The sequence below is a fragment of the Lepisma saccharinum genome, chromosome 1 (assembly GCF_977018435.1).
Source record: "Lepisma saccharinum chromosome 1, izLepSacc3.1, whole genome shotgun sequence".
Classification (NCBI taxonomy): Eukaryota; Metazoa; Arthropoda; class Insecta; order Zygentoma; family Lepismatidae; genus Lepisma; species Lepisma saccharinum.
Window position 1 is genome coordinate 158522970 of NC_139229.1, and position 25977 is coordinate 158548946.

The window sequence follows — 25977 nt, forward strand, 5'->3', positions numbered from 1 at the left end:
TTATAATAATGGAAACGTGTTCACTGACCAAGAATGGAACGATCTCCGTGGCTGAGTGGTTATCAAAGGGGCCAAGCATTCAGGGTTTGAATCCAGGCACTGGGCATGGGTGTTCTTTGTGAGTGTCTCTTTATCAATTTCATCATATCACCAGTCATCCTCATCGTCGCGATTAGCCACAAAACTGCAGAAAAGCGACGCTAAATAGCAAAAATCAAATCAAACCGAGAATCGAACCCACATGACATTGATTGTGCGGCGATAGCATGCATATTCCTCTAACTGATGAACTGATGATGAAAATACCTGTGGATAAGGAAAAGTAACAAAATGAACTTCACGTGGACTCAAATTCAGAATACCTGTCTGTAACTAAAGCATCATCCTGAGCTTTAAGACAATCACAGTCTCCCACTGACACAGAATTCAGAGCTGCAATTCTCTGCCTGAAAGGTTTCCTTCTCATAGCAAGATTTCAGTCTTAGCTTTGGAGAACCCTCCATCAAATCTCGTATGCAAATCCACGTTTGCGGAAACCTGATACCCTCTTTCTCTCTCTGTCACGAACGCAGTGAAAAAAAAAGCTAGAGAGAAAAAAAACAACAAGAAGCGCTAAAGAGAACGTCGACGGTTTCTGCTAACGAGAGAACTTAAGAATCCGGGAAGGAAGCGGTAATGGCGGCACGGATTGGGGAGCGGAAGGGGGGGGGGGGCGGGAGTCAAATTAATACGATCTCTTCGAGTTCGACTCCATCTAGTCGTTTGGATGCGAAAAGGCGACGCGTCACCTACTGAAACGGTACTAAGCGGTGGAAATGTGACGGTTTGAAGATTACGGTTTCCCGAAATTGAGACATTCCAGATTTTGCTTCGGTGGGCAGGAATGGTACTTTCGAGTAAGGGTCCTCATACTATGAATGTATATAGTAGGTTGGATATTGCAAAGAGGATTGCGCCTATATTAAGTCACATCCAGATAAAAACTGCTTCATCTGAGAAGTGGAAAACGGTACAAAAACAAATTAGAGTTGTGTTTACTGCGTAACCGAGATATGCTCTATGTCTACTAATCACAACCTTGCTGAAATTTCAGCGAAAGGTACAGGCTCGACAAGGATTCGAACCCGAATCTGACATACGTTGCCATTGTTCTCCAACTGAGCTATAGAGCCAGCTCGGGCTTCCCATGATTTTTCGCTATCGCTGTTTACCTTGTGGAATTAACTATGCCAGTGATACCTCAACGGTTATAGCAATGGCACGGTATGCTAGAGACCCAAGGTCGAGTCCTGGTCGAGTTTTCAGTTTTCGCTGAAACTTCAACATAGTACATGTTCTGTGTGTACTAAATCTTAAGGTAATCACAACATGGCAAATCAAAATTTCTGGTTATAAATTTTGAATTAAACAGACATCATCATTAATTTATATAACAAAAAAATAGCACTGAAATGCTGATGGTTTTGATCTGTATGATCTGTCAGTGAACAATCAGTGAACACCGAATAATTCAATTGTTGAATCTGATGAATTAACAGGCGAATCGAAAGTATTTATGAGGCACAAACTTGCTAATATAGAGAACTTGCTACTATGTTTGCACGGCGTATGAGAGCGAAAATGAGGAAAAAATGACTTTGGAAGAGTAGAAATAAACATTTTACGTGTAGTCTAAAGAGACACAAAGCAATTAGTGATGTTGTAGCGCCATCTATATTTTTTGAGTTCGAGGCATTAAATTCTGAAAGAAGTGTGACGTGACAGAGACTACACACGCCTCCTAAACTTTATTCACAACCTTATTCGTATGACAGATGGAGAACGCCAACTCAAGCGATTAACACTCAATCGTAACGTGTCAGGAATCCTAGAAATATGCTACGCTATGGTAATTGACTTGGAAATTAAGTTAGTAGTGCAAACTAGAATGAATGTTTCGTAAACTAGTAATTAGTGGTAAGATTTTTATAATTTGCAAAAATCCACTGATCGTATCCACAGCCTACATATTTTTTTTTATTTTTAAAAACAACACTTCATTGTACGGGTATCGGGACTATACTAAAAGCTACTCGTCATCGAAATTTTGGACATCGAACTCACGACCGCTCACATCAAAGATTGAGATCCTATCACTCGGCTATGCGAAAGTTCCATATCTGGGTCACAGTTCTTCAATTTTTAGTGAACCGGAATAACGCAAAAGGAATTAAGTGCAAATGTTAGAAATTGGCAATTATTCTGATCAGGCATCTTCCTATCACACTTATTCAGATCAGTGGTTGTTCCTCTCACGTTTATTCAGATCAGTGTGTTTCACTCACGCTTATTCAGATCAGTGGTTGTTTCTCTCACGAATATTCAGATGACTGGTTGTTCCTCTTAAGCTTATTCAGATCAACGGTTGTTCCTCTTAAGGTTATTAAGATCAATGGTTGTTCCTTTCACATTTACTTAGATCAGTGGTTGTTCCTTTCACGCTTATTCAAATCAGTGGTTGTTCCTCTCACGTTTATTCAGATCAGTGTTTGTTTCTCTCACGAATATTCAGATGACTGGTTGTTCCTCTTAAGCTTATTCAGATCAACGGTTGTTCCTCTTAAGCTTATTCAGATCAACGGTTGTTCCTCTTAAGGTTATTGAGATCAATGGTTGTTCCTTTCACGCTTATTCAGATCAGTGGTTGTTCCTTTCACGCTTATTCAAATCAGTGGTTGTTCCTCTCACGTTTATTCAGATCAGTGTTTGTTTCTCTCACGAATATTCAGATGACTGGTTGTTCCTCTTAAGTTTATTCAGATCAACGGTTGTTCCTCTTAAGCTTATTCAGATCAACGGTTGTTCCTCTTAAGGTTATTGAGATCAATGGTTGTTCCTTTCACGCTTATTCAGATCAGTGGTTGTTTCTCTCACTAATATTCAAATGACTGGTTGTTCCTCTTAAGCTTATTCAGATCAACGGTTGTTCCTCTTAAGGTTATTGAGATCAATGGTTGTTCCTTTCACATTTACTTAGATCAGTCTTTGTTCCTTTCACATTTACTTAGATCAGTCTTTGTTCCTTTCACGCTTATTCAAATCAGTGGTTGTTTCTCTCGTGCCTTTTGTGATGAGGGTAGTCCTCTCCAGCTCATTGTTATCAGGGATCTATCCTCTCATGTTTATTCCGACCAGCGGGAGTTCTTCTGGCACGTATTCTGATGAGGGATTGTTTCTATTGAGCATATTATTATTAGAAGGTGTTCTTACTGAGCTCATTCTGTTTATAGGTTCTCTCGTGCTTATGTGGACCGGGACTATTAGCGTTTTTCGCTCCTCGGGCAATGTGTAAAGTTATTTTTCGTGCATGTAGTGCAACATCTGTTCAAGGAATGCGTTTTCTATTCGGGGACAAGTTTCTGTTTCCACGTGAGTCGGAAGTGCCATGTTTATTCTTAAGAAGCAAAGCGACATAGACGCGATCGTGTACTTACGAGTTTCGCAGTGAGCCCCAGTGTATTCCACAGTGCACGTGCACTGGTCAGGCAACAGGCAGCGGCCTCCATGCAGGCACCCTGGGCGACAGGAGACCCTCTCGCACCTGCGACCGAAGTATCCAGAGGGGCAATGGCACGAGCGCTTCTTCTGATGGCAAACGCCCCCGTTTAAGCACAGGCAGGGACCTACAAGTAAACACATTTGGGTCATAAATTAATGCACATTACGGACATTTAACACAGTAATACTTTTATATATATATATATATATATATATATATATATATATATATATATAATAACTTCATCTTACTCACATTCAAATTGGGGTGCAAGGGGTACCTTCCACGTAGGCGCCCAAAAGTCAACCTCACTTCCACGTAGTACATCCTGGACTAAAGACTAACGAGGCTCTGGCGACTGGCACTATGGCCAGTATAATTTTGTGTTTTGTCTTGTTTTTTGTCCTTTTGTGTGCTGAGTGCCCGTTTGCAGCCTCAGATTTTAACAGAAGTCAGAACATTTTAAGATTTTTAGTTATACAACGTTAGAGTTGTTATTTGTAATGATAAGGGGCTGGTCCCCGTATAATGTGACGGGGGCAAAATAGCCTAAGTGCTGACGCTCCCAAAATTTTAAATTCAATCAATCAATCACATTCAAATTAACCCTTGAATGATGTCACTGAAAGAATGTTTCCTGAAATGTGGATGCGTACTGGAAGAAATATTTTAGGCTTGCTTGGCAACGAGAAGTGGCCTATAGATTATGGAGGAATGAATTCTGTGAATGATTACTTCGCTGGTGAATGTACACTGGAGTATCGACCTGCAACCCCTGATCCGGACTCCGTGGTGAATTGTTACCACATCGCGCTACCATAACATTCCCCGTCCGGTAACGAATAAACAAACCTGCCAGGACTTGCTCCTAGAATGTTGATGAATAAAGAGTTTTACACAGGAAACGTCAAGGACGTTTACCTTTAGAGAAGTAAGTGGAGGTCGGCGGAAAGGAACAAAACCAAGTGAGGGGAGTAGCAGAAGGTATTTTCTTGGAAATCATCTGGAGGATCTGGAGCTATAGAGCTTATTCGTTACCGAACGGGGTAAGTTACTCCTTTTCACCCTAATCTGCCATTCTCAGTGCTAAGTCATAAGTGTTTAAACCTAAAACATGTGTTTTACATTTATTACTAAATGCTAAGATAAGTATTCGCACCTGGCCCTGTTAGGACCGTCTCCACCATCAAGTGCTACAATTGGTTGGGTGTGAGCAACATCCTTTGGTTAGATTCTCGCGTTCGACAGGGTGGAACGCTACGCTACGACGCCAGGGGTCCTGGGTTCGAATCACGGCCTGGGTACGAGTGTTCTTTGTAAATGTTCTTTCATCATCAATCATCGCGTCTTCGCGATTAGCCAAAAATGGAAGAAAGCACAGTAAAATAAATCAGATCAATGAACTCAGTCCCTGAACTGTGATTAAACATGCTATACGAATGGAGTCGATAATGTCTCATTCTTGGTCTGGTCGCCGGCCGGCGGAGCCGTTAGTTTATCTTTATGTATGCAGATTGGTGGGAAACCTTCCAACAATGACGGCGAGGGCTTAGATGGCCAGTCCCTTCACACACTTTTGCTGTCGCCTGGAGGCCATGTTGTTCTTGAGTTGTGTTTTAAATTCACTTTATGCACAGTAAGGCCAATCGGGACTGGACCTACAGTTTAAAGTGGAATCCGACCACCGGGTATCGAACCCGGGACCCCTTGATTACAAGGATACGACGCTACCATGGAGGCCATGTATTAAGCATGTAAGAGCAGTGAGTGCCCCTGGGTGCTCTAAGTGGGTAGTTCATCCAAAGACAGTTCCGGGAGTCCGAGTCCCGACGAGGAGGAGGTGGAGCTCCTATGCAATTATCCTTTCGGTTGCCTGTAAAGAGGGGGGCCGGTTAGGTGGTCATAGACTGCGAAGTGGATGGATCCTAGCAGTCAGGGCAACGTCAGACAAGTTATCTTCGGTTTCTTGCATTCGCGGAAGGGTTGACGTGTACAGTGACGGACACTCCTGGGTTGTAACCAGCGTAGATAAAAATCATGATTTTTATTAAAAATATCATTTTTCATGATTGCTTTTATATTAAAAACACATTTTTTTATTTTAATATATTTTTTTTATTTTGTTCTTAAAACCATGCTTAAAATTGCTTGTATGGTTTTTGGCATCATACATAGCTATATATATATATAACACACACACACACACACACACACACACACACACACACATATATATATATATATATATATATATATATATATATATATTATAATATGTTTTTTACATAAAGGCTTTTTCTAGTAAACGGCCCTGTAAAATATGTGGACAGTTTTATTAACGCAAATAAGAAAATATATGTAAATATACGTACATTTTTCTGTTTCTGATACTGTATATATGAACCTACCATGCAAATGTTCGTTGAGTGTGTTAATGAAACTATAATATTTTCAGTAACTTTTCTTCCACTGAAAATAAAACATTCTGGATGTACTCTATAATCGTAACTTAAAATATTCTTATAGTCTTTGCAGCTGAATTTCGACAATTTTTTTAAACGATAGTTTGCAAAATATCAGCTGCCATGTTTATTTACAGATTAATGATAATGACACTATTTACGGTTTAACATTATTAGTATTTTGTATAGTTTTCTACACAAAATGTTTGCTATTTTCCCCAATAAGAATTATTTATTTTTCAATCAAGAGAAATTTAAGTGTGTTTACAGTTTGTATATTATATTTCCTGTATTATGAGCTTCACCCCATCAGTACATATCCTTTATTTCCTTTCTTAGAGCCTAATAAACACCATTAAATGATTACGAGATTAATGTACTTTCACCAAAAGTGATTCTGATAGCTATATACTAAATCCTTATGTACACTCTATAAATTATTTATTTAAAGTGATCTATTTAAATCGCGATTTAAATGAACCTGATTTATATCAGTCCACCTTGGTTGTAACGATTCCATTGGGAGTCAATGTGATTGTTACAACCCAAAAGTGTCCGTGACTGTACCATTTTCTGTGTGATATGTCACTTTTCTTCACTCTTAGCTTTGTGATATCGCACGTGGATTGAGAAGGTAACAGTGATAATGATTCTGCTTCATTTCATTCCATTTCTGATTCATTTGGTTATTTTCATTTTGAAGTTGCAACCCCCAGGGCACGTATTTAGAAATATATTTCGGCGGGTGGGGTTCGAACCAAGTTTCATAAATAATGTAATAAATTATTAAATTAAAATAATCACATTAAATTAATGATCAATTAAATATGTAAATTTATTAATAATGTATTATTGATATTACGTGAATAGGTAAATATACGGTATAAGAATAACAGCACGTATTTATTATCTAACTCTTAGATGTAGTTAACATCCCAAAAAGTGTATAAAAACAACTGCTTTGGCGAGGAAATTGATGTCAAATTTCTAGATAAAGAATTGAATATTTATGGAATAACAAAAAATGATTTAGATTCAGTAGGCAAAAAATAAAGTTCCTGATTAATATTTTACGCATTTTTCATTATAAGTAGCAGTGTCATCTTTGACACGGTCCTTCACAACCATATGATCCCAATATAATCCTTTGCCTTCCAATAAGTTCGTCGAAAATATAAATAACCTTCGCAATATTTAATTTCAGTATTTTTACCATTTTGTTTCTTAAAAATAGATGGCAGGAAAGAATCACGTTTCACTTCACTTAGATAAAATAGCTAAAATTAAAATTGAAATGGAAGGCACTGCAGAAAGAAAGGAACAGTCATAACACTAATTTAATTTTCGTATTCTACGCTGAATCCTTTTTACAATATGGGAAGAGAAACGTGTCATATAAAGGAAATACAAGTAGTAAGCAAACTTGCCTGCCTCATATAGCTCCTCCAGATGCCGACTCATCCACTACATGGGATTAAGAGATTGTGACTTAACGCGGGAATTTAGGAGGGACAATTTCCAGGAAGCAAAGAATTTATACGAACAGCTGCTTCCCCATTCATTGCAAGTCTAGCGAAACACAGCCCAAATAATGAGACTGCTTCTATTACGTACGTTGCCTCGAGTTGCCACCACACATATATATAACTTCATATACACAACCCCACATACTTTTCTCCAGAGAAAATTTCTCCAAGTACATTTACGTTCCTTACTACTCGCTCCCTCGGAAAACTTTCTCAACTTTTCACGGTTGTCCTGGAAACCGGGGAGAGACTTTGCCCCCCCCCCTTTCCTCCCACGTCATCCTCGTTTTACGGCCCCCCCATCAGAAAATTTTAAAACTCTTGTACACTTTTCACCTCATAATGAAGTAAGAAAATTATATTACTTTTTTCCTTCCCTAACGGCGAAGATTAAGGCAGGCTCAGGATAAATTATCCTGTCTCTCCAGGAAATGAGATGTCTCCAGGATCTCCGGATCAGGGATACTTAGCTCAAGATAATTTCCATTTCGCCTTCGTTAAAGTCTTATTCTTATCTTGCGTATAAATGGCTCCGTGCGGTTACCTCAATCATGAGAATTATACAAGAATAGCCATTTGGAGAGAGAGAGAGAGAGGGGGGGGAAAAATTTCCGTATATACTCATTTTTCGGTATGAATGGTTGCGGGCATTTAGGATAACGGTATGGTATTCTTTTTACTAGAGATAGGCTGTTGATTTCGTTTCAGAGGGGAGTATTAAAGTTTTGAAAAATGTCACCATTACCCACCACATAATTTGTGAGTATCGTCTTAAATTTGCATTTTTAAAAATTAAAGACGTACGCTATTAATAACTCTACTAACGAGATATCTATAGCTGTGCATAGAATTTCTTGTATACTCTTTTGTTTCAAGGCGAAATTTTCCTAACTGTAGATTCTGTATTAGAACTCATAGATTTACAAATAATCCTGCAAATGAAATTTAATGCTAAAAAGGACGACAGCAGTAAAATATTTTATACATAAATATATATTAAATATACAATGAATATCACACATAAATAAAATGTTAAATAAAAATGAAACAAAATTGCCTTTTTTATTAAAGGAAAAGGTGGTCCAAGAAAAATTGAGGTCTTAAACCAGCGTTTAAAGGTGTTGAATATGTGTCAGAATTTGGCAATGAACAAATGAATTCTCATCTTAGAAAAATACATACTAATTCACTGTGTGTTTTCCAAAAAGAAATGTGTATTTAATCTATTTTTCGCAGATATTAGATATTTGAAATAACATCAGATCTTTCTTTAAATAGGCGATAAACAATTTTTTGTTCACCGGAGCGAATTTTGTTTAGTGATCGTGCACTTTGTTTAGAGTTAACAAATAATTTGGTCAAAATTACGAAATTTATTAAAGGCTACCAAATGTTTCTTTTCTGTGTGAAGTATACATACATATTGAATACTTGTGGTAGCAGAAACTGCATACTATGGTGTGGATACTTATGGTATCGGGTCATATGTTATACTGTTCACCAATGATCTGAGGTGGTCTCATCGTCGGCCGATTAAGGCTCAGTGCTCACCCCTATGGCACCACTAAAGTAACTAAAAACCGGAGTAACGTCACAAGATGTACAGTGGAGTGCTGCAGGAAGATCCTTTCGATCGAGCGCAAAATAGTTCTCACAGACGACGCTAGATAGCGTACGGAATTAAGAGCTTTTTCGCTCGAGCGAATACCGCTCGAATAGGCAAAACGAGTATTACCAAGCAAATTATCCATCATCATTGTTCTACCCAATGAAAGCTTCCAGAATTGAAAATAAAATGTCAGAAAAGTTGCTGACAATCTCTGCATCAGCGTACATAAAAATATATTCCTTAAAAACACATAGGATGCAGGAGAAAAATTACGGAAAATAGTCATGGACAATTTGCCTAGCAATATTTGTGCATCCTACTGTACACGTATAACCGTAATTTGTCTGTTGTAGTGGGTCCTCAAATATGGATCGTGAGGTAACACAGTGAAATTGAAACTTAAGAGAGCATAGTCATCATACACATGTTGGTCTATCTTACCAATACACAGTGATGAAAATTGAATATATGATTCTGGGCTGAAACGACCAAGGCAGATATGTAAGATTTATGTCTACGTTTAATGTCACATTAAAATGATATTCCAATGATACGTGACGATCGAGGGAGGAAGCCGAGTACGAGTGAGCGAAAGTGGTTACATGCAGTAATCTAATGTATAGTCTGTCCCAGGAGTCTCTGGCGGAAACCGCGCCTAACGGTAGAGAAGATGAGAAAGCGAGTTGGCGGAGCGAAGCCGTATTTTCCTCTCAGGACTTCTTTCCGTTCGCTTGCTCCACAGACTCCTGCGACAGAGTATAGCTGTAAATATGAAAGTGTTACAGAAGTGTTGCCAACTCACTTTTTATCTTGTGCTTGCTGTGCTCCGGAAGCTTGATCTTGTGCTTGGTGTTAGAATCGTACTTCCGGTGAGGTTTCTTATGCTTGTGCTTCCTTCCCAAGGGATCCACGTCGTTCTTGCTGTGCACCGGAGGAGTCCGGAACACCGGAATCTTCGACGGTTCGTCCGGATTCCCGCTACTTTCCGTAAGGTCCTCGGTTCCGGTCGCGTTGGACGCCTGGAAGAAGATCTCCGGGAACTTTGCCGGAACGTCCACTCCCGGAACGTCCTGGTCTCCGGCGCGGGTGGCGTTGGGATACACCTCCGGGAGGGACGGCTGGGAGTTGGGCATGAAGGAGGCGTCGAGGGGGCAGACCCCCACGTTGCACGCCCTCGTCTCGGTCTTCTCCCCTCCGGCCTCCATGCACAGCTCCAGTCGGCTGCCATCGTCCACGCATCTGGAGAACCGGGATTGAGTCCCGGCGCCACACGTCACGCTGCACTCGCTCCACTCGGACCACTCCACCTCTGAAAGAGGAGACGACAATGAACATTACAATCCCTCTTAAAACTAATCTATATTTATTACTAGCGCTTGAAAGTTGATGATCTAAAAAAAAATAACCTATAGAATTATCTTAAAATTATTAAAAATTACCTAATTTTTTTAACAACCTTTTTCTTTTAAAAAAAATCCTTTTTAGAAAAAATACTTATTTACTTAAAATAAATTTCGCTGTTAAAATTAAAGCTTGATTTTTTCATAAATTGCAAGAGAGGTCTTGAATAATTCAATAAAACCCGTTATTTGGTGGTTTAAACTATCAACGCAAAAGGGAAAACGCAATTAAGTGCTAATGTAGTCTTATTATTTTTACTTAAAAATTATTTAAAATACACCGCAAGTTTTTTTTCTGTTAAGTAATTCACCTCTTATTGATAATGGGGCTTGCACGAAACAGTAGTCTGTAAACATCTGAAAATATACAGGCGAAGAAAGAAAGCGATAGAAGAAGAGAGAGAGAGATAGATAAACAAGGAAGGATGGAAGGAGGCAATAAAGAAAGAAGGAGAGTAAGGAAGAAAGAAAAGCAATGACAGAATGAATATTAGCAGCCATGTTGACCAAGATAGAGGAAGAGAGAAAAGGGTTGGAACTGAGAAACAAAAGATGATAGAGCACCAAGGTATGAGAGACGCAGAGACAGAGAAGAGTCTACTTGTTGGTGTTTGGTTGCAGATCATTAGAGAAACAAGCAGGAATCAATTACGTATTTTCGCAGGCAGTTGCTTGGCTTAAGAATTTACACCTCCAGAACTGAGTTTGTTCCGAATTATTCAAGTATTTTCACAAGTACAGTGACTCTGTTGTCATTTATAAAAAAATGATTGCATTATAATATTTAAAGTAACTTTATGTCAATTTTCAAAATTTAGGTAATATTAAAAATACATTTCTCGAGACTTTTTAGGTTGTCAACTTCCAACTCTTGTGATTAAACTACAGTTGGATCAATTTTCGTAGAAAAATAAAAAAATGTATAGAGCAATGCAGTACTAACAAACTAACAAAATAGGAACACTCCCGTTCTTTAGCAAACCTCCTGGGACACTTCTTATGAGGCAGAAGAGTCGTACGCACTAAAACGATTATTAACACAGACACCCAAAACCTTTCATGGATAATCCACGATGACGTCATAATAGAAATATGACCTAATTAGATTACACGAGAAAGACAAACTCAATTATTACTTACATTGTTTTAAACAAGTGTACAACTCTACAAACGCGAGGAAAGCGGAGACTAAATTCACGGCGTTTCATTACTACAAAAATACATTTAGTAAAATTGGCAAAATATTCACAAACTTCTCTGAGAAATAGTATTAATCCTCTCGAAAAGGATGAAGTTAAAACAAGGTGTGGTGGTTATTATTTGTAATTTTTTCTATATTTCTTCTCGTTTTTCGGCATCTCTATGGGTTTGAGATTCATCTGAAAAGAACTAAATAAGATTTATTTTTCTTCACTATTATACTTCATATATAGCAAGAACCTTTTTATCATATCCATTATTGCAATTCTTGTTTTATTTGTGTTTAATTTAAATTGTTTTCATTTGTGTATATTTAATACTTTCAAAAACTGCACTCCTATTGGTCATATTTTGGCGCAGTGTCTTGTTGTCACCCTCTCTTTTTGCGGTAGTTTACTTCCGTGCAGTGTTTGTTGAGAAGCAACTCCGGCAACAGCCGTATGATGTCGCGTCGTGGACAAGTACATTTGCATGCATAAGCACAGGTCGAACTGGCCGTGCTGCATCAACTTCAGTGAAGTCAAGTGATTCCAGTGCAGTGGAAGTACAATCAGTTCCAACAGGAACATTGTAGGGTTCATTACATTATCCTACAAGGATTTCTCGCGTCTGCTTGTGACAATTACATACCAAACTCGTGCAAGGAGTTTCATTTATTCGGTAGCCATTTAACGTTTGTGTTATATAATGTATAATACAGCATTATAAAGGGTGTCCCAAAAGAAACGCAGGATTTAAATTGCGCGCCATTTTTTTCCATTGGGTTGGCAACGCTGTCTGAAGCACATGTTGTAGTAAACACATTCCAGTTAGTAGTGAGTTTGTCGTGATGGAGAAATACACGATGCAGAAGTGCATAACTATCGTAAAAACATACCAATACGAAGAGCGTTGTGCTGAAACGGTGCGCAAATTACGTGGTATGTTTGGGCGGGAAAACGCGCCAAACGGAACGACTGTGAAAAAAGTGGTTCAAAAGTTTGAACAAACAGGTTCGGTGATGGACGACAAAAGAAGTGGCCGTCCTCATACCGGACTCTCGGCTGATAACATTGCCGCTGTGGGCGCTAGTGTCGCTGAGTGTTCGAGAACGTCAATTCGCTGCAGGTCTCTTGAGTTAGACTTTTCGAGGAGCACCATGCAGCGGATTATGGCGAAAGATCTGCGTATGCACCCATACAAGATTCAGATGACTCAACAGCTTAAGCCGCAAGACCACGTGCAGCGACGGGCATTCGTCGATTGGGTCCTGGACGATCTGCAAGTGGATGGTGAAAATCCTCTTCAGTGACGAGGTGCATTTTCATCTGAATGGGTATGTAAAGAAGCAGAACTGTCGCATTTGGGGCACGGAAAACCTTCGTGTTATTGAAGAAAAGCCGATTTATTCCCAACGAGTGTCTGTGTGGTGTGCACTTTGCCGTGGTGGAATTATTGAGCCGCACTTCTTCGAAAACGAGTCTGGAAGTGCAGTAACTGTCAATGGTGTACATTATCGCAAGATGATAACAGCATTTTTGTGTCCTCAGGTGGAAGCCATGGACTTTGGCTTTGATGTTGATGAGATGTTCTTCCAGCAGGATCGCGCCACGTGTCATGCGGCACACGAAGCCATTGAGTTGTTACAGTAAACATTTCATGGGCGGCTGATTTCGTGCAACGGTGATCATAATTGGCCACCAAGGTCATGCGATCTTACACCGTGTGACTTTTATCTCTGGGGATTTGTAAAGTCCAAGGTTTACAGCAAAAACATACCAACCATTCACGAACTTAAAGAAGAAATCTGACGCGTTATCGCAACAATTGAGCCACACGTTTGCAAAAATGTGATTGCAAATTTTGTCAAAAGATTGCGCGAGTGTCATATGAGACGTGGAGGACATTTGCCGGATATTATTTTCCATATTTAACCGGAGTGTTTACTCTTTCAAAGTATGTTACAACTTTGCCAATTCGTGTCTAAATAAAGGGTCATTTTGTAAATTTAAATCCTGCGTTACTTTATTAAGTACTTGTGCATTCTTTATATTTCAAGAAGATTGTGGCCCCATATTAAGCCCCATATATTTACAGCAATCAACTAAAGCAACCATCGTAAATTTCTGGTCCTAATAGACAACGTTCACTAAGTTAATCGTGATGCAGAGGCTAAGTGATGAACTAAAATAATAGAAGAAATGACGAGACATCTATGTTTCATAAGTGGTACTTGAATTTTAAATATAGGAGTACGGAGCTTTCTTGAGGGCACAATGATTGTGTGTGTATATATAATAAACACATACACACAGTGGCCCACAGTCAGCTGATCGTCAGAATTGCGTACAACACTCAAGAGGCTACTGTTACTGCATTAAAATGAATTATTTTCGAATGGTTTTTAAAGTACATTTTTGTCTAATCAGGGTGGACCTACATTTTCTACATGTCATTCTCCACTAAGAATTTAACAGCGATCAGTTTATCAAGATATTTCTTGCAGTAAATATAACTTAGTTTTATTTGTTGTTATTTTCAGCACTTAGGTGAAGATTGGAGGTTTCCCCCTATTCCCCTTTCAAGCCTTGCCCACGGTTTTAAGCTACGCTAACCATTCTGCCAAATATTTTGATCGCTACCATAACCGATTACTAGCATCAAAGTTTTAGGAAGTTCCCTAACCTTAAGAAAACAGCGTCTACACGGTAAGCTCATTACCAGACCACAACAGCAACAACGTCCGAGTGGCCACTGATGATTGAGGAGCAACACACCCTCTCCTTCCCCTGCTGCGACGCCAAGACTGAACCGCTGCGGACCGAAACACGCGCTGCTTCCACGTGTCGAGGGAGTAATTCCGCAACCATGATTAAACGAGCAAAGAATGGAGCAGAACCGGAAGAAGATGTCGCCACGTGCCCCATCGTCTTCAAAACACGTCGTGAGGGAGAGGCTGATCGTTGCTAGGGGAGGAGAAAATGGATAAGCCGCATCTTCTCCACGGTCTTCAGCCGAACGTGTAGTTGTTATGGTTCCTGGGAAACAAGAAGAGCACAACATTTGTCAAGTTTGGACTCCCAGAGCTGCAACGTAACGTTGCGAAACAGTGTAAGGCGCTGTCTGGTGCTCTTTACTTACGAAGTGGTAAGGTTGTTAATTCTGACATTAACCATCTTTTGGTATCATCACCTATATCCACCCAGGTTGAGTATTAAATATTAATGAGTATATTCTGCAATAGCTAATAAAATTTAATTTTTATCTCTAAGCCAATTTGATTATTCAATTATGACTCATGACAGGCCTCCCCTATGGCGCAGTGGTAGCGTCGTCGCCTTGTAATCAAGGGGTCCCGGGTTCGATTCCCGGTGGAGGCACATAGTGGTTCGGATCCCACTTTAAACTGTAGGTCCAGTCCCGATTAGCCTTACTGTGCATAAAGTGGACAAATCAATCCAATGGCTCATGACATTAACACGGTAGGAATTAAGAAATAAATTAGAGGAACAAAAATTTTCATTTAATCGAATAGAATATTTTTTGTTTGGAACCTTTTCCCGTATCTTCATTGGTTAATGAAATTCGAGCTAATAACATAGTATTGGCTGATATTTTCCAGTATGACTCAATTCGGATTTCTGCTGAGTAGCATTCTGTTTTGTTTGATTATGTTTCCCTATATTAAAAAAAAAGTAATTTTGCTAGGCTATATAATAGTTACCTTGCTCTTCTAGCTATGATTATCGCGGCGATGAGTATGAACGATAAAATAAGGACAGATAACAACCACAAAGAAAAATCGATCCTGACAAGTTATTTAAACATGACAAGAATCTGTGTCACAATTTGCTTCTCGACAACTCGAAAGAAAGCATCTAACTAGGAAGAAATACTCTCAGCCCTTGAATTTTCTCCTTGAACTCTTTATTACACTATCAAACAAGAGCCATTTTTCTAATTACTTGTTTTAGTACAAAGTTTTTATGTTTAATGTGTACATACTTCTAAATTACTTTTCTAATTTTAATACATTTCATGACAATGTCATTCATTTGATGTTATTCTGCCATCTGCAAGTAAGAACTCGAGATTCGTTAGAGCGTAAATTTCCAGTAAAGATTCTTGGTAGCTTTATCCAGTTTCTAAAATTGCCTATTGGATCATTCCATGCCAAATCATCACAGCTCCCAACCCAACCATCTCAGATCTTCATGAAATTTGGTAGTAGAATTGTAGAGAACATGAAGTAACTTACATGTGTACAATTTTAGCCCTCAGTGATACACAGTGTTCGTACAGCAGGGTTGCCAACTTTATAACAAATGTTAAATTTACGTATGTTTACAAGGTCAACAAAAAAAAATCACAACGTTTCTTATAATTATGGTATAACTTTCATCTTGGGCTTGTTTTGAAGCTAAGGGAACATAGTTTTCATAAAAAAAATAGTATCATATGAAAATATTGAAAATTTCATTTCATTTGACCTTGAATACCTAAAAAAAGGGTATCTTCATTTTTTGTGTAAATGAGGTATATTATGCAATTAAATGTAATCCTTGTTTGGTGTAAGTTTCATTTTGGGAACAGAAACACTTATTTTATCCATCTAGTTATATCGTTCCTCCTCCAGAAGTAAGCGGGATACGAATCCAAAACTTTTTGAAAAATATTATTAAATATTACGGAGTGTTGCTCAGTGGCGAAGCGTGCTGTCTCGGGAAGGGTAGGCACAGGACGGAGCAGGGTTTGGGGGGAGGGGAAGATGTGATTTTTTTTAACAGTAGTATGTTAAAATATAGCCCCTAGAAAATAAAAGATAACATATTGCCTGAATCTCGTCTACTTAAGTCGGGATAGTGATTGTAAAGGATAATGTAGTGATTAACGCTCTCGCCTTATAATCAAGAAGTAAAAGGTTCGATTCCTCCTGGAGGCATTGGTTCAGATTCTACTTTAATCTAGTCTCGATTAGATATCTGAGAATAAAGGCGCTTCTGTCTCGAAGGTCAGAAAAAAGTGACAATGAGACTCGATGTTCTGACCACGCGTCACCCAATGAAAAAGCCGTTCTGTCAGGTCCTAGCCATCTTACATTTGTTAGATTAAAGCTGCTCGTAAAAATTATTTGCTACTTCAATAACAGTATTGTAAATGTTTCTCGCATTACAGAAATGGTTGGTTCACTTGATCGTCACTTAGCGTTTATTTCTTTTTAATGCTGACCTCCGCGGCAGATTAGTTATAACAGCGTGCTACGACAAGGGCCTCAGGTTCGAATTCCCACCTGGGCATAGGTGTTCTTCTTGAGTGTCCCTTCGTCAATGTCATCATATTATCACTCATTCTCATCTTCCCAATTAGCCAAAAATGGCAGGAAGCCAAGTAAAATAAACTAAATCTATCAATCAATTATTTCTTTTTAACTTTTTTATGCATATAATTCTTCTGCAACAGGCGACTTTTTGAAAAAAATTATAATATGATTTAGAAAATGATGAAATGGCAAATGCTAAATGAGAACACGGACTGTGTAACACACCGACCAGAAAATTTCAGTAACATGGATTTTCTTTATACGTTTGCATTGTACGTACTTTGCCCCATTTTAAAAGTAGCGCGTTTTCAGTTATGTCACTAATCATGAAAGGAAATTTCGTCTCAATATCCCTTTCCTCAAAGAAATAAAATACTTTCCCTCTCTGAATCGAGATTGGTGTGGGGCACATCCAGCAGCTAACACTTCGGGAAAGAGCTGAAAGCACCAAACTTAACACTGGTAACCAACTTGCATGCATTATTTGCAGTTAGAATTCTAATAATACCTACTTTGATAGGTTAGGAGGCCAGGCTTAGAGGTGTTAGCAACACATTTTCGCTACATGTTAGCAGCTGGGTGTGCTCCGCTCCCGGCACAGCTCTGAATCTTCCATGGAAACACTGCTTCAACAAGCTCTGTACGTCCACTGCCTGCTTCGTCACGCGCTCGTACACGATCGGCACTCTTCGGAAGTCAGGGAGAAAGGGTGAGAGAGAGAAAAGAGGCCGGCCTCTCAGGTTACATTACAGGCGAACGTACCCCTGAAATTATGTTTTCCCGCACGAATCACATAGGTTTTTATGGGACCAGCTGAGGCACTCTCAGGCGGGCCTCGCTGAATGCTCAGATACGGTTCCAGGCAGGGTTGCAAACTTGCGGTAATTATCGGAAGACCAAGAATTTCAGTTTTATTTTATTAAGCGTCGTTTAATGAAATTTATAAGTAATAAAATAATCCGGTATAGACAAATATATTAGGGTAGGCCCGACCTCCGGGCCTCATAGGACGCTTCGCCACTGGTGTTGCTGAACATTTTGGAGGAGTGAAACAGGAAGAGAAAGAGAGAGAGAGATGGAGGGAATATACAAGAGACAGATGAGAGAGAGAGCGGAAAGACAGAGAGACAGAAAGGGCAATATGGAAGTAAGACAGAAAAAGAAAGGAGAAGAGAGAGGGGGAATAATGAATAGATGGAGGTATACAGAGAGAGAGAGAAAGAGAGAGAGAGAGAGGGAGAGGGAGGGAGAGAGAGAGAGAGAGAGAGAATGATAAAGAATGAAGAAAGAAAAGGATAAGAGGAAGTGTGATGGACTAGTGGGGACAGAGAGAGTCAGACCAAGAGATGGGGAAAGGGAAAAATTAAGCGATAGAGATAGGGAAGTAGTACAAGCAGAGAGAGAGAAAGGAAAATAAGTAAGATAGAAGGAGAAAGAGGAAGAGGGGGATAATGAAGAAAGACAAAAAGAGAATGTAATAGAGAGAGAGAGAGTGAAGAAGAGACACAGAGAGTTTGTGAGAAATGGAAGAGAAATAAAAGAATAACGATGGAGAATAAAGGAAATGTAACAAAATAGGAGAAAATATCGAAAACAGACCGAGGAAAGAAGACAGAAAGTTGTGTTCGTGAACTATGAGCTCCGTCCTGACAAGAAATGGTACCGAGACGATACGAGCCATAAACTCGTCTCGCATATATCGATGAGACTACAAAGGGAAGTAAATCAGCTGGCAAATCACTGGCATGTACAAACTTGTTTGCCTTTGAGACCACCAAGTCTTATCTTTGTAACGCTCGTTCAGGTTCATGTGTGTACAATGGTATAACTCTTGTACAATTGGACACACGTGAATCTGAACGAGCGTTAGGAATAATTTCGCCCGTGTAAAACAGCTCTTGCCATAATCACCTTTTGAAAAAAATTGTGTCCATCTGTTCCGTCGCCTGATCCAAATCCACGGTCGCGCAGATAGAGCCGTGATGAATTAACCGCGGCCTTTGGACCGACAATGGTTGCGCAAACACTCTAACCACTTCAAACAGGGCGGCTTGTGAAAAGATCACGTGAGTGACGAGTGCAGATTAAAGGCGACATTGAGTGATGTGTTGGGGAATCGGCTAAAATACGCAATGGATGATGCGTGGACAAAGGATTAGCTACACTGGATGACTCTGCCCCCCCTTCCCCCGGGGCCAAAATCTGCGCTGTTAATTCGGGGAGGAATCTTTCAAAGCTTGAAACCGTGCCATAAAGGGGGGCGCAATTCTCTACTCTTCAAACATGGATTTGTTTTCTGGTTTGGAATTTAAATGGGGAGATTCAGAATTGTAAGTGGCTTTTACTGTGTAACCTATAGATGGCCGATCAGAAGGAGCGTGAGTATTCATGTGTATTACAAAATAGTAAAAATTGGCAAAAGTGCACTAAATAGTGGAAATTGAGGCACTAATAGTTTGTAACTGGGTAGAAAAGGTATAAAAAGTATTGAAGGAAAAAGTAAAGGTGTGAAGGCATGTAAGGGGATGTGGGCAATCTCGGCAGTTTGTAGATGTGGTGTGATCAGCACCACGCTCCGGTCGCCTCTACCGGTCAGGGTTGCCCCCGTCCCATGTATTTATTACATAAGACTGGTTGAACCCCAGACCATTTCTATGCAGGGACATTGTTCTGCACTTTACCATCTGAAGTGCACCCGCTCTGGGAATCGAACCCGAGTCTCTTATGTGGCAGTCAGACGCCCTATCGACTGGACTACGGCGACTCAAAAATACTGATCTGACGCAGTTAAAGGTAAATGTATAGACAGTCGATGATATGACACAGATTCCGATAATGCATTAAAGTGATGATAAAAGTGAACACAAAGAAAAGTTGATGAAATGAAAGTAAATGAAAGAGAGATAAATGCACTGAAACAGTGCAAAAAGAAAGGGAGTTTCTTAGAAAGGCATTTAATTATGAGGTCATGTCTATCCTACAGCCGGAAATATATGACACGAACACGTTAATTTGCAACAGTACGCAATGATCTTTTAAAAAAATTATTGACAATTTAAAACGTCAAGAGGACCCATCCAAAGTTACGAAATATACATTACAATTATCTCGAGAAAGTTCGAAATGAGTCTTAACTATATATCAAAGGGGTTGAGAAATTTATTGTGTCCAAAATCCTTAAGTACCATCATAGGGGATACTTGTTATTACCTTAGAAGGGATGGTGGTTAAGTACTTTAGCAGAACATTTCTGCTAGGATGCATCGCACGAAATAGTGTAAAAAATATTAAAGTTCCAATGGAACGGCAGGAACTTTGATGACCCACGAAGAGAGATTTTTCCATAATATTCCTTGCGACATCTATCGTAATCTTTCTTAACTTCCCGTAACAAACCATATCACCACGTTATTCGCATTGAAAAAGGGAAGTGAAAGATGAAGTAAGGAATAGAGAATGAGAGAAATAGATACAGAAAGGGGGGGGCGGGGTGAGAAAACAAAAGGAAATTAAGCGGAGCGGAGAAAGTGAAATAATGTAAGAGAAAATAAAGATAGAGGGAAAGCGATAGCGAAAGAGAGAGGCAGAGAGAGAGAGAGAGAGAGAAAGAGAAAGAGAGATAACGAAACAAGGCAGAAAATGGAAGAAGTAAAAGAGAGAGGGGCGAAATAATAAAAGAGCACAGAACGAGAAAGTGAGAGAGAGAAGGAAGAAAAATAACATTAAATACAGAGCCACAAAACAGTAGGAAAAGGAATTAATCAAGAAGAGAGTGGTGACGGGTTCCGCCCTGGCGAGGAATGGTACCGAGGCTGTAAGAGTCGCAATCTCGACTCGAATGTCGGCCAAGACCACAATTTGGAAATGGATACGAGAACGAGACAAACGCCATTAAAATCTATACGAGACTAACACTTACTTTCAGGGAGTTTCTAATTCGAAACGTTCGATAATTATATTGCATGGTACATGACAATTTCATGTAACATCAAACCGCTTTATTGTATAACTTATACAGACACATCAAAATAGGTGTTTATTTGCATCTGGTGTTCAATATGCAGAAAGTTATATTGTTAGTTTTAATAAGCTACTTGTTTCCAGAGATTTCCTGGACAAGTGAAGTCAAACTCACAGTTCCAGCGAGAACTCGAAACTGAGACCTTAAAGGCACTAACCATGCTTGTTCACTGAATAGAATTGAATTGAATTGTTGTTTTTAAGTCCACAGGTAGGCTAATCGGGACTGGACCTACAGTTTGTAGTGGGATCCGAACCACTGTGTCACTGAATCACTGAATCCGGGACCCCTTGATTTCAAGGTGACGACGTTAACACTACGCCATCAGGGAGGCCCACTGAGGCAACTACTATTATAATTATTTAACATCGTCGCTTTTCAATCCCGGGTTCGATACCCGGTGGAGGCACATAGTGGTTCCGATCCCAGTTTAAACCGTAGGACCAGTCCCAATTAGCCTATATGTGCATAAAAGTTGACTTAAAACAAAACTTCTCAAACTTACTATTATTATTATTACACGTGAGAACACCCCCAGAAATCTATATATAGATACGAGCCCGGCTACGTAAGTAACTAAGCACACTAGATTGAAAATTGAAACTGCCCCATTTAAGTTTTCCCTGCCATTAACTTTGACCTTTACCAGGATGGGAGGAGGAGACATCAATTACCGTACTTGCCCTCTCCCTGGGCACTGCCCTCTGAGCCGCTGCCTTCGTAATAGTCCAGGCCGTACGTGACGTCATCCTCTCCACTCTTGCCGCTGTCGGAGTTGTTGTCCAGGGGCCAGTCGTTGAGGTCCCCGGACAACAGCGGCTGTGTGGTGGGCGGAAGCAAGGGCTTTCTCCTGGGCCACTTCTTCGGCAAGGGAAGAGTTTTATGCTCGTTAGCCGTGTCCTCCTGCGTGCTGTTCTCCTCGGCGCTTACGTCCACTTTTGATCTTTCGTGGCCTCTTTTCTCCTTCCGGTCGAGGATCTTCGTCTGGTCCTCTCCTTCCGGGCTCTCGGTCGTCTTTCCGGTGCTTGTGATGGCCGGAGCGACGAGCGTCGGGTCCATGATGGGGATTCTGGTCGCGGAACACTGCTGCCCCACTGCGGATGGGTTCGGAGTTACGAGCAACTGCTCTAGATCGCCCTGCAACAAGGGAAGAAGCTATGAGATAAAAGTTCACCAGGATAGAAGCTGAAATGGCACAGTAAAAACTAAATTTGATGCTGTGGGTAAAGGGGAAAAGAGTGTAAATTTTTATTTTCCTTAAAGTTAGAGTTTTATTTTGTTAAAGTTCAATATGTATACTTGCGTCAAGCTTTCTGAAACCTCGGAAAATATGCGAACTTATTTCCCCCTTATCTAACTAGCAACACTTCTTCTGTGACAGGGTTTCAAATATGGTGGTGTATCTATACAGATAGGCTAACTGGAAATGGGCCTACAGTTTAAGTTAGGATCCGAATAGCTAAGTGCCTCCTGCGAGTCTAGAACCGGAACAGTGTTACGTCACTGGGGATATCCTTGATTCTTCTCAGTTATTTGATTTAAACACAATAATAAATTGTTCAAAGTTATGGAAAATTGTTATACAGTTGGCTCCAACTTACTGAAATGGCAACCGGTGGAGGCACATAGTGGTTCGGATCCCACTTTAAACTGTAGGTCCAGTCCCGATTCATGGACGTCTGCAGGATTTTTTCCAGGGAGGAGCAAGGAAGGTATTTTTTTCCAGCGGGGATGGCACACAAAGCACATTATCTACAAAAGTAGTGTTGTTCCCTAAAAAAACATTGCTTAAATTTGAATTTATGATTTTCAAGCAATAATTAACACATATTATTGGGGCTAAAATGAAATTATATGTGTGAAATAAATAATTTTTGGTTGACTTTCATATTCCAGGGGATGGCCACGGCCCCCCTTGCCCCCCTTTCGGACGCCCATGTCCCGATTAGCCTTACTGTGCATAAATGGACTTAAAACACCAACTTAATCATACTGAAATGGCCTCCCCGACTGCACAGCGGTAACGTCTTCGCATTGTAATCAAGGGGCCCCAGGTTCGATACCTGGTGGAAGCACATTCCGCAGCGGTTCGGATCCCACTTTGAACTGTAGATTAGCCTATCTATGCATAATGTGGACTTGAAACAACAATACAAAAAATCGACTTACTGAAAGTCACTGTTCGTTTACGCACTGATAGGCTCATATCGGTACTGGACCTATAGTTTTAATTGCGTTCCGAACAACTCTGTAATGTGCTTCCACAGAAGATCGAATTCGATACCCTTGATTGCAAGGTCATAACGTTGCCACTACGCCATCTGGGCGATCTTTTTCACAAGTAGAACTACAAGTAAGTTGGCAGTAAACTTTCCATTACGATTTTTTAAACACATTTGTCTACGATTCCAGGGGTCCCGGGTTCAATTCCCAACCTGGACATAGGTGTTGTTTTTTAGTGTCCCTTAATCAATGTCACCATATCATCACTCATCTTCATCTTCGCGATTAGCCAAAAGTGACAGAAATGCGATATAAAATGAACCAAATCAATCAAAGCTATTTGAGTTGTACAGTCAACGGCAAAGATAATGGTAAAGATAATTGTCCACCGCTATTTTAATTACTTCTTACTCTATATCCTGCGTTGTTTTAAGGAATGAAACTATGTTGGTTCGAAGCAGGCATTGTTCTCTGCTTATTGACGTCATTATTTCAATTCATTGTCATTGCAATGTGTAATACAGACCGAATTAAAATAGTGGTGGACAATTCGCCTACTATTTCTTTCGCCGTTGGGTGTACAACGACAAAAGTAATACAAAATTGCTGCAATGCTAGTACTTCCTTTAGAGTAATTGCGTCGACGATGATGACTAGATGAAGTATCCACAAAGGTGCATTTCGTGGGAGTGTCGAGACTGGAACCCGGAACCATAAGTTGAGAAGAGATCTTATCATAAACCGTCCACTCAAAGCGCTCTCCTATCAAGGCGGCTGCTATTTGAAATTTTCATTCGGTTAGGGAGAGATTGGTACTACAAGTAAATGGAGCTCAAGAAAATTTGGTAAAAAAGAAAGGAGCAGACAGAAACGATAACAATGAATCCAACAATGTTTACGGCTACAACAATCCTAAGTTTCTCATCTTCCCGGTCCTCTCTGTCTCGGCAATGTCTCTTTTACGTGTTTGTCGAAGGACGTTTATGTTGACATACGGGATGTTACGAGATCGTAAACTTTCTCCGTGGCGAGAAGTGCGAAATCCATTATACATGAGGAAGGGGGTAAGTTTTGCCCAACGTCACATCAAAGAGATTAATCTCGGTGAAGGGGAGAAGACGCGTAACGATCTGTCTGGAGACGTGTACATTGCATGTTCCTTAATATATGCAAAGTACTTGTCAATGTACGTTTCGCTTACATTGTGACAGTCTGTTAGAACTTCCTTGTCTTACAACGACAGACGCCATGTATTCATGAGGTATCTTCTACTAAGTGTCGTATCCCAGCAGAGGGATATTTCGAGAACGGTTTTGTTTCATTAACGGTTTTGTTACTGACATAAGCAATAATGATAATAGTTTATTTAAAGTACTGATAACAGTTTAAAAAAAACCTTATACAGCACTATGTCACAAAGAGTAATATCACAGGATTAACTCATAATGGTATTTACAACAAATGACATCATATACCTAAATATAATATTTTAAGGGAAGTCATAATTGAAAAAATCGATTAATATTTTTATAAATTCACCAGCATTTTTTAATTTTACTGATAATAATCAATTTTTTCTTGTTTTATATTTTGGAACATTATATACTATTGTATTTATAAAATATTCACTATCAATTTGACAAAATGTTTTGTATCAATACTTTAATTTTATCTTTCCTTCTTAAGCTCAAGGTTGTTAAATTAAGTATCTCCAACCACTCCATATAATGTAATGATATGTAACTTTTCTTCATTTTCATATAAAGTAACCTAATAAATAATTTCTGAATTGTTTCAACTTTCTCGGTGTGACTATTTGCTGCTACGTTCCACAATTCACTTCCGTATTCCACTAATGGGCGAACCAAAACTAAAAATAGGAATCTAAAAGTTTACATTTTATGAAGGGAAGTCCAATTAAAAAATATAAAACATAAAACCTTTAAAGCTTTTTTACAAACTTCAATTATATGTTCATCAAATAGCAATTTAGAATCTATAATTATGCCCAGATCCTTATGACTAGAACAAATGGAGTTCTTATTCGATTTAATAACATATTGAGAAACAATACAATTTGTTTCTCTCGAACATCTCAATAGTTTGCATTTAGCTAAATTAATTTGCATACCATTTATATCACACCATTGTACTGCTCTATTAAGATCATCCTGTAATTTTAATACGTCGGATCCTTTTTTTATTTGTCTGAATATTTTTAGATCATCGGCATATAAAAGACATGATGATTCTCTAACACTAAATATAAGATCATTAATAAAAATTGCAAATAAAATAGGACCAAGAGGAGATCCTTGTGGTACACCAAACAATATTTTTGCTTTATTAGATGTTGTTTGACCTATTTTTACTCTAAACGTTCTATTCATTAAATAACTCTGAAGCCATTTCAAAAACCTTTGGGAAATTCCCAATATATCAAGTTTATGAAGTAACAATTTATGATTAACAGAATCGAAAGCTTTAGCCAGGTGAATAAATACATTATCAGTTTCAGATTTTTTTATAAGAGTTGATTTTATATAGTCAATTAATACTGAAAGGTTTGTAACCTTATATATACCTTTTATAAACCCATGCTGATTTACATGTATATATTGTTTGAGCGAAAATCCAATGTAGTCGTCAATTATGTGTTCAAAAATTTTAGCAATTGCATTTACAATGGTTATTGGTCT

The 25977-nt window shown here is 39.2% G+C and overlaps 1 protein-coding gene across 3 annotated transcripts in view; it reads right to left on the reverse strand.

Annotated features, from left to right (window-relative positions):
- Positions 1-25977, reverse strand: part of LOC146002996 (uncharacterized) — a 757155-nt gene that overhangs the window by 17567 nt on the left and 713611 nt on the right. For 2 of the 3 annotated variants that reach the window (XM_083141160.1, XM_083141155.1), the window contains exons 7-9: positions 21730-22192; positions 9938-10444; positions 3474-3662 (exon numbers count right to left, since the gene is read on the reverse strand). In XM_083141160.1, coding sequence (XP_082997286.1) covers positions 3474-3662; positions 9938-10444; positions 21730-22192 — 1159 coding nt within the window. The remainder of the gene's footprint in view (positions 1-3473; positions 3663-9937; positions 10445-21729; positions 22193-25977) is intronic. The other variant, XM_083141166.1, reaches the window with a different exon arrangement.